At 34.3% G+C, this 12,947-nt stretch overlaps 1 protein-coding gene across 6 annotated transcripts in view; it reads right to left on the bottom strand.

Moving 5' to 3' along the window:
* The window catches only part of SGCG (sarcoglycan gamma), a 112,120-nt gene that overhangs the window by 58,407 nt on the left and 40,766 nt on the right, over positions 1-12,947 (bottom strand). For 4 of the 6 annotated variants that reach the window (XM_064645351.1, XM_064645352.1, XM_064645350.1 and 1 more), the window contains one exon: positions 1,398-1,595. In XM_064645351.1, the coding sequence (XP_064501421.1) occupies positions 1,398-1,592 (195 nt within the window). In that variant the 5' untranslated portion in view covers positions 1,593-1,595. The remainder of the gene's footprint in view (positions 1-1,397; positions 1,596-12,947) is intronic. The other 2 variants (XM_064645353.1, XM_064645355.1) reach the window with 1 other exon arrangement.

Genomic DNA, 12,947 nt, shown 5'->3' with positions numbered 1-12,947 from the left:
TATCAAACTGTCTGATTTTTTTGGGTTTCAGGCAGGACATGTGTGCATAGATTAATTCTAGGCCAGAGCTTGTTGAAGCTCTGTTTATAATTTCATCATTATTTTAATTTGGATATAGACATAGCATGTTATTTTTGTATACTACAAGTTATTATTTAATGAAAGATTTAAGGATGCTTTACAGAAAAAGAGAACAATTTTCATACTATAAAAGAAACTTCCAAGTCAAAATAACAAGTTGGTCAACTTTGAGTAGGCTAATGTAAGGGCTGTGCTATAGAACCAGGTTCATCAATCATTAAAGCACAATACTGAAAAAGTGTTTTCCTAATTATACTTCTAGACTTGGAACATGCAGTTAACACCTACACTCTTAGCAGCTAGCAGTGCTTCTCTATGATTGTCTGGGTACCTTCAGAGTTAATTCTTGTATTGACAGATGTAGTTATTAAAACAATACTCAGTAAAAAGTTCTTAGTGACGTTCGTAATGGTGCCATGTACTTTTTCTGAGGATTGTGACATACACATGTACTTTGCACAAATGTATTTATAGTTGATATTTACCTGAAACTTAGTTATTTCCCTAGAACTGGTCTTCGTTTAGTGACAGAAGTGTAATAACAATAGATAATGGAAACTTTAGCTAGTTTCTTCAATAGCCAGGGCAGAATGTAGAAATTTATTATTATTGTTTTTCTTGTAACAAGTCTACTCAAATCATCTATGTATCACAACTGCATGTTCGGAACAAATTAGCTTACCTTCAATATTCACTGATGCATTTTATTGCATAACTAAAGCCACATTTTGCAGACTTCTAAAACTTATCCTTTAACCTACTACATGCAAAATTATATTATATGACAGTGGAAAGCTATGAAATTTATTTCCGAATTATATAGCTGCTTAGCTTCAAGTGTGATGTAGTGATAATTACTTCTGAGTTGTAATTAACTGAGCAAATAAATTGTTAAATTTTAGATGATGATAAATAGGAGAAGCTAAATAACCATAAACTGTCTGCAATATTTTAACACTAAGGAATTCTGTATGAGATAAAATTACAGCAAACACGTTTATAAAATATCAACTAAGCAGAGACTATTAGACAGCAGTAAAACACATTCTCATAGAATGGTTAGAATTCATTGCAATATAAGGTATCAACAACCTCAGTATTTCAAAAATTATTGTCAGTACAGAAATTACATATGAGGAAATTTGTTCAAAGATAGATATTTCTGAAATACAAAGTACAAATCACAGTTGAGAAGAAAGAAAAAAGAAACATCTATTACATACAGAGAAGCTGATGTACATACAAAATAGGTGAAGTGGTGAGGCAGGGAAAGGAAGAGAAAATTAGAAGAATGGAAAATTAAAAAGGACACTTACTGGGGAAAACCACATCACTTTAAGAATCCAAATTGTCAAAGAAAAATTCACAACTAGGATGATAAGCAGGAGGAGAACAAACAGGTAGAGGCAACGCTTTCTCCAGCCATAAATTCCAATTTTGTAGACATATTCATTCTTCGGCCTCTCTAGGCTAGTGCCTGGTGTTGTCGTAGTGTATTGTTCACGTACCATCTGCTATGTAAAGGGAAAAAAAAGGACTGCTTAGTTTCTTGATTTAAATGAAAATATTTGTATAATATCCAAGGAAATATGAAGATATAATTGTAATAGCAAGTTACTAGAAACTGGAAACTCGTATGAAGTTTTACCCGGAAAGCATTTTCATGATGTTCCACTCAACTTACATCTTGGTTTTTTGGTACACACAACCTGATGTTTTAATATATTAACTGCATCAACTGCTGTTTTCAGGAGGCTTAAATCCTATTAAGAATGGCAACACTTTCCTCCCATTTGTCATAATATTCTAATTCTTCCATCACAAAATATTTCATGGGATCGTATCATAATCTGTGGCTCACAGAACAATATTATTTTACTGTAAAAATAGTTACAAGTGGTAACAGTACCTTGGAAACACATGTTCAAAAAGACTTCTCCATACTCTATCTTTGACTCCAATAAAATGCATTCTCTGTGTTGCCAAACTTAACTGTGTATCAGTTAGAATGCCAGTATATATTAAGCTTCAGAATATGTATGTAAAGAAATGAAATGGTTCTTAGCAACGTACAAGAAATAATGATTTCTCAATTCATCAGATATTCTTATTTAAAGATATATCAACAATAAAAACATTACTTACTGGATTTAAACAACTTCACTTTATACTATAGTTCTTAAAGAAGCATTCTTTGAATTTAAAGGAATCTTAAAAGATTGCATTTTCTTAAAACATGAGTATATTTACTAAGTTCCACCTTTACAGCACAGAGATCACCAACAATTCAAAACATTCATTAAAGCTTACGGTTTCAGCCAAAAGAATAAAAACTCAGCAGCTGAAGCTGCTTATCAAGAAAAACACTGGGCAATATCTGCTAATTCACACTGATAGAAAGCAAAAAAAAGCCCAATCCAGACATGGATGTCAAAAAGAACATAGGTACTGTAAGATCAAGCCCTTCTCATGAGCCAGGTATGTCCACAGGCATCTTACATCCAAAACCTGGTCCACTTTACTACAATAAAATGCTCCCAAATGAAAGTGCCTTCAGAAAGGTTTCATACAAGGTCTCCTCTCAAGTCTGAATTTCCTCCTATCAATGAGATCACCATGCTCTGCTCACACAACTTTCAAAATATGATCAAATTACATCCTTGCTCAGCTGCTGAATTACTTTAAGTAAAGTTACAGAAGCTCTTTTCAAGTTTTCTGCAGAGCCATTCTGTATCTGTAACAAGCTTGTGGCTCTCAGTTCTAACCCTCATTTTAAAAAGATGTCATCTTTTGTTCCTGTAGCTTCCTAGCAAGACAGAGATTGCAATGTAAGTTTACAATTGAACAGAAGTTCATGTATTATCTCTTTATATATATCTGCAGTAGTCATCTTATTTCTGCACTTCCACTAAAAAAAATAATTTAATTTGCTGTTTATTTGCATTCAAAAACTAGACGAAATCATTGGCAGTTCATAATGTAACTTTGCTACAGGCATTATGGTACAATAATGTACAAGATATTGTAATTAATTTTTTTCTGTTACCAGTCTCAGTTGCTCAGGGACTGTCTATATAAATCTTTTCATTGCTGAAAATAGTATAATGATTTAATAGTGAAGAATCATAGGTTCTGAAATAACTTGGCTTAATATTACTGCAAAACGTAGTTTTACAAGATGTTACTTAATATTCACCACTTGCACTGTGTTTGTTTAAAACAGATTTTGTATTTCAGCTCTGGGTATTACTCAAGCACATAGTACTGATTACAGAATACAGCATAAACCTGAGATGATACTATTTTTTTTTTGTTTTCCATGTAATTGTTGTATCATAAACCATATTACTCACAGAGAAGTTGACCCTTATCTTAAACCTCCGTTACCATGCTCTGCCATGAGATATTGGGATATTTATACATACAATGCTTAGACAAACCTTTACTCTTACTTCCACACAGACCTCTTCTCAACATATAACTTACACCTGTTAACTGTGACCGGGTAACACCAAGAGATATACTTTGAGAAATAACCTGTGCAGTTCTTGCTCATGTATAGTACAACTATGTCCTGGTTCTGGCCAATTTATGCAGTATCCAGGAGGGGCATGGTTAGGACCCTGAGGTTATCCTATACCACCTCACCAGTGGTGGCAAGGAGGGGAGACAGGGTCATGCTGCACATGCTGGGCACAGGGTGTTGCTGGTTTCCCCGTGGTGAGCGCTTGCATGTGGATCGTTCACCTTTCTTGTACACTGTTACTAGTATTATTGATGTTACTGTTAGTTTCTTGTCTCATTCTTGTTTCTAGTAAATTGTTCTTATCTCAATTCATGATTTTTACCTTTTGTACCTCCAGTTCTCCTCTCCAGCCTGCTGCAAGGGGAGGTGGAGAGGGAGTGAGCAAGCAGTGCATGGTTTGGAGTGTATCAGTGGGAACACTAAACTGGAGAATACCATTCCTAAACCATGACAAATTACATATACCCTAATACAGGGTACCCAGCTTCTTACTGTTTTCTTCACTACACATACTTGTTAAGTGTCAGTTGAACAAAAAATAAGATAGATGACAGCTACAGAAATTTCTGTAGTAAGAGAAGCCCTCATCACAAGACAGACTGCTTTGCCTCTTTCTTGTGTTGCTGTTTCTTACATCTTCAAGGTAAATTTTGCAGTAGAAGCACCATTTGCCAAAGAATTTGCCAATTTATTTTCATGTCTTCCAGTTTTATGCAGCCTCATCACAATGGTTTTTAACACTGGAATTCATCTCACAATTCAGCATTGAATATCTGAGCCAGTCAACCTGGGGACTCCCTTTATGGTCAATGGAGATAGATAAACCTGCTGGGAATTATTTGTCTGACTTATTTTAGAGGTGAATTTTAGACATGCAATGAACTGCACCTTCGATGGGTTTAACTTCTCTTCATCAAAAGAGAAAGAAAGCAAGCATGGGATGACTTTGTCATATGTATATACCTGCATGTTTTAGACATTTCAATCAGAATGATTTCCAGAAGCATGTAATTTAACAATAAGATAGGATTCCTGTTCTTCTCTGTTCCATTTTTACACTGTTGTAAAATGTTTATTTTGTGAGTTGAGGTTTTTAAACATAATGCATTATGTACTGCTGCTTAATGAGGTGAGGTCAAAATCCATTACACATTTTACCAAAAAGCCTATGAGTTTTGCAATTGTCTTCAGCCCTTGAGAAATTCCACAGGGGACATCTCCCAGCACAGCATCGTTCCCTGCATGAATTATTTTTTCCTAAGAGAAAACAGTTCTGCTGTTCCTGAGCATTATTAATACTGCCAAAAATTGCTTTGGTCCTAGTAAATGGGCAATGCTGGCCTAGACAACTGAATGCTTTGAAAAGGATTAAGCTTTTCTCCTTAATATAATATTTCATGATTTTTAAGAGAATTAGTGGCCCAATAACAAGTAATTACAGCAGAAATCCTATAAGAATTGATGCCGTTGGACTGCTTCTTTTGGGAGAATCAGCTTTCAACATTACTGACTTACATGTTCACGAGTTGAAATCACACAGGAAAATAATCTCAGACCTGTCTGGAGAAGTCAGAGAGAAATAATTTTATATGTTTGGGATGTTTTACAAAGCTGGGCTGAAAGGAAAGCTTTAGATAGTCAGATCTCATAGTTGGCTTGTGAAGTCTGCCAGGATTCAAGATAGACTCTCAGAACAAAAACAACAGATATTTAGCACTATGATGAAAAATGTGATTTGTAAATGGAAAAACCATGAAACTGTAAGTTGGTTGTGCAGGAGCAAAGTAAACAGATGCCAAGAAGGAAGTGGCTACTTAGACACCTGGATGTACACAAGTTAGTTGAAGAAGCAAGAAATCTGCCGTATGAACAATGACTTTGGTAACTGCTACCTTTAGATTATTTTACAAGGAAGCAGCCCACAGTGACTAAGAGTAAGAACAGTACTGAAAACTTACAGTGAAGATAAAATAGCAATTTAGTTTCAGAATGAAAATTCTTACACCTTTCAAATGGGCCATGAAAACATCTTATTTGCATAAGGCTAGCAGTACCACAATAAACAAAAGTCTGCTACTTCATTGGAAGAGGAATTTCTTGGTGTTTCTGTTCAAGGGCCCCCACAAGCAGAAGTCAAATAAGATTAAGGTCGATTACTCGCATATTTCTTATGTATTTTTGTATATTTGGCCATAATTCATGGAATTAAGTTCTATCATGATAGTTTGCTATTTAAAAGTATTTTCTAATTGTCATAATCAGTAAAATTGATTTAAATCCAATTACTTCTTGCCTCTTTGCTGATTTAAACCAGATACTGAATGCTAATTAGGTGTCAAAAGATTTGTTAAAGATTTTAAATGATAGATAAAACTATTAAATTAGTACACTGTAGGTGTTGAGACCACGTGAGATTTCCCATGTGTTCAGGCATTACTTGTATGTATTGTATGTAAGGCAAGAAATTCATGCCTATAGTAATACATTTAAGCCACTGATGAAAGAGCTGTATGTTCTTTACATTGTGCTATTAAAGCTGCCCTCTAAAAATATGTAGCCATGATAGTACATTTCCTCAGCTCTATTCCACCCTTTTTCACGCAAGACTTAGAAACTGGCCTGTGTCATTTGCATGAATTAGAGGTCCAGGAGATTTTTTTTTTTATTAATACTGAGATATTGAAAAACTGCCCATCAATGATGTTACTGTTGGACGTAGCTTAGGTCGGGCATCAAGTTCAAACAGCTATTCTGACAGCTCTGGAATATTCATTTAAGGGATCTTTGTTTTGAAAAAGGAATTTGCAAACTTATCTGTAAGCCTGTTTGGGAAAGCAGGCCTGAGTGAAGCTTGTTAATCATATTTTCAGGAATGACTTATTTGTAGGAAATACTGAAGACCGAATACTATTTCAATTAAAATAAGCAATCTAAGTTTAATTCAACTGTAATAATATGTTTTCACCATTTTTGTTCATAAATTGTTATATTATTTTCATGAACTTCAATAAAATTCTCCTTAATACACAGTTCAGAACTGTATTGCTCAAATACTTTGTCATTTTGTCATATTTCTAATCTAATAATAACACTAGATTAGAAAAAATAATTTAAATATAAAACTACTTAGTTGGTTAATCCTAATAGCTATCTGTTATACCATTAATGATTAAATAATTATTAGCATTTTATATTTTTGGACTCTTTCCAACTGTGTTGGGATTTTCATCACAGAGACACAAACCTTAGCGCTCAATAGAACCTTTTCAAATCAGAATTAAGAAGAGCTGGTGAGATTTCACGGAGAAATTTGCACTACTGGTGCTCATACTACATATGTTCTTCTGAACAGTCATCAGTGTTTCTACTCTTCTCTCTTTACATGAAATATATTTATTCACATGCAAGAAAATTCACAATGAAAGAGGTGATAGAGCTAAAATAAAACAGATCAGCAGAAAGACCATTTTAAACACTAAAACTAAATTCTTGTGCCATTATAAACAAACTGTAAACTGAAATTAACCCGTCAACTCAGCCAAGTGAGAACTCCTTTTACGATCTGCATATGGTATCTTCATGGAACATTGTGTTCATTAATGGTATTAATATATAGTATGAACATCAGAAGTACACTAAGACTTCACACTTTGGGGGCATTCAGGCATGCACACTTTTGTCTTTGGGGAATCAGTCAACTGATTAACCAACAGAAAAGAGGTGCAATTGGAGTATTTTCCTGACAGATGAAATACAGTTGGAGCAATCCCATTGTTCAAAGAAAATGGAAAGATGGAAAACCTTTGGAATCCAAATGGAAAAGCTTTCAAGACAAAAACAGAAAGGCAGGGAAAACTCAAACTCTCATGAGTAGATGAAAATTTTCCAATTCCTTTCAACCCTCTCTCATTCCATCGTATTGTACTTCATTTTGCCCCACCTTGCTTTGCTGAAATTTTTGTATTATATGGAATATTACAGTTTGAATTGTAAACTAGTGTCATCAGTTAAAAAGAGCTGGGTCCCTGAGGAAAACAGCAAGGAAATTCATATGGCCTAGTTAACTGTTTGTATACCCTGCAGTGCACATTTACATAATAACTATCAAATAGTCACAACAAACAGCTTTGCACATTTTAAGTGCCACTACAACAGCTGAGAGGTAGTCACGGACAGCATAGGATTATTTATATATTATATTAATATTATATAACTATATAAAACAATTATATTACAATTATATCATTATTATTATATTAATAATATAAATTTAATATGCTATATTAAAATTATTATTTGTCTAATATCTGTCTATTTTTGAATCTCATTTACAGTAAAAATGTTTTTTAAACTTTGTTTTTTACCTTTTATATTTTCCTCTTTAACATATTCCCAAAACATTAATCAGGTTGAATAAAAATAAATTACTCCCACCAGAATCAAAAGACCAAGTAAAAATACTAGACAGATTTTTTTGCAAATTATTTCTAATTTTTGTGTACTTTACTAATATTTTAAGAAGTAGCTAGTTGCTGGTATGAGAAATCCCACGTCTTTCATAAAAAATGCCTGAAAGTGTTTTCATTAAAAAAATTAAAAAGTGAGTCTTCTCTCTCTGAAATTCAGTCACCATTACAGATAAGTTTCCTTGAGTGACCTTGAGTACTGCAATGTAAAAGAAAAATTAAAATCTCACAATTACTTTCCTCAGATTTCCAACATATTTGTTACTCTGTCTTGTAAAACAAACAGCGTTTTCATGAACACAAAGAACTTAGAATAGCTGATGTAGAACTGATTGGATCACAATGTTGGTGAGGCTACTGGTTAGACATCATGGAGCTCTTATTACTGTTACAAGATTTTTGAAATTATCCTTTAAGAAGAGAGAAAAGAGCAGTCTGTACAACCATTGTTTTCACTTAACAATGAAAGACTAAGATCCATTAATGTTGTCAAGGTCATTTATGTGTTTCCTTATTTACTGTTCTTTGTGTAATGAACTTCCATAGTTTCAGCGTGCAAAACACTGTCTTGTTCTGTTGAATGTCATTCATTGTTTTGCAACAGGGTATATTACTACAAAGACATTTAAAAATGTTAAACCTACATCAGATAATTAATCTCTTCTTAGTTATGAAGTTTTTATTCTCCAAGCCCTTTGAGTAGGGGCCTTGAGTAGGTGATAAAACTGCAATAGTGACCAATTTGCTTTGATGAACCTGATTGTGAAATAAATTTTGCCCTCTGAAGTCCAATACATTTTTCCCCCATAGAAGTTGCTATTCAAGGTGATTTATTTTTTCCTTGAAGGACTGCAAGTGCACTAGATACATAATGTACTGCAGTCAGTATCAGAACAGAAATCATTGCAGAGCCTTCTGCCTCTAAGGTTTCTCTCTCTAAAGCAGAAGACAGAGTAGATTCATTCCACTAGACCCCTCTTTTTCTTTAATTGTGCATTTAACAAAGTGTTTATAATTAGGCTAGGTATAAATTAAATTACTCAAAATATGAGTCATTAAAGTCTTAGTTAAGGCTTTCAACTAATACAAACAGAGAAAGTAGAAAGAGACTGCTTAATCTGCATTTTTGATCCTCTACAGTGACAGAAGACAGGAGTTTGCTATGAAACGATGGTGTGCCCATGTTACTGCATTCAATTCTTCATGAGGTGATGCTAGATAAGTCTCTGATTCATCATATAACAATTTTCCCAGAACAGAATCAAAAAACATGAAAGTTGGAAGGTACCTCTGGAGATCATCTAGTCCTATTCCCTGTTCAAAGTGTGGTTAACTGACATGAGAATTGGTTACTTATTCAAAATAAAGGTGCAACCATACTTTATTAGGAATAAATTTTCTTCAAAAACTCCTTAGCTCAGCATACAGTAATAGCTCAACTGAAAACGTGAATTCCAGTGAACTCCCAAACTTCAAACTGCTTTCAGGTTTTCCACTCTACAGTAGCTACACACAATGGGTTCAGAAGTCATGCAAATACTGATAGCAGTGAGCACTTGAGGACTGACAATGCTGTAATTTTCAGCCCTCACTCCCTGACTTGGTGCATGTTCTTCCCTCTCTTACTCATAATGATGAACAAGTCCACAAGGAAAGAATTAAGATTTCTGCTGCAGAATAAAGAAAGGTGGTGAGAGAATGGTGTGACACAGCAGGGTAAGAGGAAAAGGCAACTCCTATTGCTTATTCTGGGAACGTATGCTTGAAATTAAGTGAAGGATTCCCTTAGTCAGTACCTCAGGAATACCTTATCCACAAACTGAAGCCTGAAAGTTAAACATAGTAATTCACATATGTATATTACTTTAGTTTATAAGAATTGCAACAGTTTTGCACCTTAGCAGTATCTTTCAAATACTAGAATGAATTATAGAGGGATGACTATCCATTGCTTTTACATTACTTTTTCTCATATATGAGCAGAAATAAGAATGAGGAGAAATAGGAAAGTAGAAAATGCCATTGTTAAAAAAATCATCTTTCTTGGTAGTGCTAATAAGCCTGTTCTCTATAATTAAAACTCAAATGTATTCACGAATGATAAATAATACATGACACACTGTTAAAAAAATCTCACAATAATAAATGCCCTTCTTAATCAATAAAACATATTTTGACATGGAAGTTACAAAATAAAAAGCCTAGCAAAAAATTTGACATTTCAGACATTTAATGAAATTAAAATTTTTACTCTTAATACCATATTTTTATACCTCAAGTTGTTGTACCTTCAAAAGTAAAACATTCAGACCTGGTAGGAAGTGCCAGAGAAAAAATAAGGACATGTGAGTCTACTGTTCATTTCCAGGACTGCTGTACAGACCAATTCCTGTATTCTCAATTATACATTAAACTCTATACTATCCTCCAAAGAAAAACGCTTTCACTTAGATTTATAATATCATTGGCAAGTCCAGAAAATTACAGCACAGTATTTTTAAGGCATTGCCTTTGTTCTTTAAGAAAAACTGTTTCATATTGTATTACAATGAACTAGGAAGATGTCCACACAATACCTTTGGAAGCCTAAGCTTATGGGAAAGGATTCTATTCAATGAGTGATCCAATACAGGAATTCTTAGATGTTACAAACGGCCACAAGACATGAGGGACTGGTTCTTACTACGTCTCATCATGAAGCAGGTCAGACATATTGTTGGAACAGACAGGACATCTTTTATGAACACTGTAATAATACTCTGAAACAAATTTGGAATTTGTGTTGGAAGGTAACTGTTTCATCTAGGAGGACGGCTGAGAAAGAGCAAACTCAAAGCCCAGTTTATGCTCATCACTTTAGTCAGCAGCAAAGATGAAACTGAAATTAGCAACAGGGTACAAAAGGGAATAAAAAGAGTTTAGGGTAGAGGATCTGTGTATGTTTGCTATTGCTTTCAGTTGTGTCTAAAAATCCTTTAAAAACAGCAAAGAAACAGTGAAAGCTTAATGAATAATTTTTACTATAAACAGAAGTAGTGATGAGGCCTATTTCTATACAGATTTGTACACTTTATTCTTCAAGTATTGACATCAGTGCAGTAATCTTGTTACTTCTGCTCTCTCTGAGTCCTTTATAAAAATTTCCTGAGCCAAATATAACACACATCAGTACTAGCTAGCTTGAACTGTGTGTTCTGACTCAGTAGATACTAATCACATGCCTACAGAATGTAGCAGAACAGAGTCTTCCTTCAATGAGGGCATGATCTCATAAGAAACTTCCACTAACATTGAAAAAAAACTTCATTACCCTGAAAACCTCTATGCATTTATTTTATCATACTCATATTTGACTGTAAAGTCAAAAGATGGGCAGGGGTAGAAACTTTGAGGTGAACAACAGTAAGTTGAATTCTGTCAGTTTAATTTTTCAAAAAAAGAAAATTCAATCAGAATAAAATACCAGTAGACAGCAACAATTTACAGAGTAATATTTACATAGCTTTCACAAACAGATTTTATTTTAAAATATATAACTTTTTCACAAGAATGAAATGTTTGATAAATAACAAGATCCAATATTCAACAATAATAGAAAACATAATGACTGATGTAGTCAGAATTATTTTTTTAAATTTTGTTTCTGTTGCTTTGTGTTACTATATCCTACTAGATCTATCTATACAGATAGTTCTATATATACCTAGTAGGATATCTACTGGATATATCTATCCTACTAGATCCCACAAATAACAACAAATTGACCTACACAAATAATCAAAGAATATTTTTTATGTTTATTCTCTTATATGTGAGTTTAAAATCATAAAAGGGACTACATTGGAGCAGATCAAAGTCCATTTAGCTCAACAGCCTCTCTTTGATTGCAACTAAAAGATGATACTGATGAAAGAATGGAAGCCTTCTTACAGATCTCCATCATACTGTTTTCTCTCCAATCCTGGTAATTTCTTTCCTAGGTTGTGTTGTCTGGCTTGTGTGAAAGCAGCGCTATTCGTTTTGTTGCGCTTACTACCTTCCTCTTAATCTAGTCAGTTCAGATATGGGGGAGGAACAAAAACAGCATACAGGACTCAAAAAACAGATAAATTATGGAGTTGAAGTCTACTGCTTCCCCATGAATTCTGAATGTTTCATTTTACGACAACTAGTGGGCACTGAACTTGTGTTGTCAGTGCATAATCCATCATAACTCACTACGAAGTTGTAAATAGTTCAGATACCATCACTTTGCATCTGAAGGCTTTTTCCCCCATGTGCAAAACTCTGCATCTGCCTAGCTTGAATTTAATCTGCCATTTTCACTTCTGATCACTCAGTCTCGAACTACCCTTCAGCAAAGTCAAAAAACAAGCAACCTGCATAGGCAACTGGTAAGTGATGATCACTGGAGAGTTCCTTTATCAAGAGACAGCGGCACCCATCTGCTGACTTGACTTTGATGTCTTGGAAGTTCTGCTGCTCGATGAGTGATCAGAGATGGGATATTGCAGAGACTTCTGAGATTTATCCAGCCCTTGCTGTTCATTACAGGGGCAGCAATGTTACTCCTATGGCTCAGCAAATGAAGAGTGATTATAGAGATCTGAGGGAGTGGTAAAGCTTTTAAGGACCAGCTGATTTTCCCCTCAATCCTTCCAGGGAAAGAGAAAAGGAGTTCTTAAAGGAATGGACATATCCTGCATGTTAATAGCTAATACTTAACTGGTGTCACAGACAGAGTTTTGGCTTTTATGACCACAGGAGAGTTTTTAAGGATTGAGAACTATTGAAAAGAGATGGAATCCATCTGATCAAGCTGCGCAAGAGCATCACTGCTAACTTAAAGAGAAAAGCATTAAATTAGGTACACC

This window comes from Pseudopipra pipra, chromosome 2, assembly GCF_036250125.1.
Source record: "Pseudopipra pipra isolate bDixPip1 chromosome 2, bDixPip1.hap1, whole genome shotgun sequence".
Taxonomy (NCBI): domain Eukaryota; kingdom Metazoa; phylum Chordata; class Aves; order Passeriformes; family Pipridae; genus Pseudopipra; species Pseudopipra pipra.
Note: the sequence above shows the minus strand (reverse complement) of the source record. Positions and strands in the feature narration are given on the sequence as shown.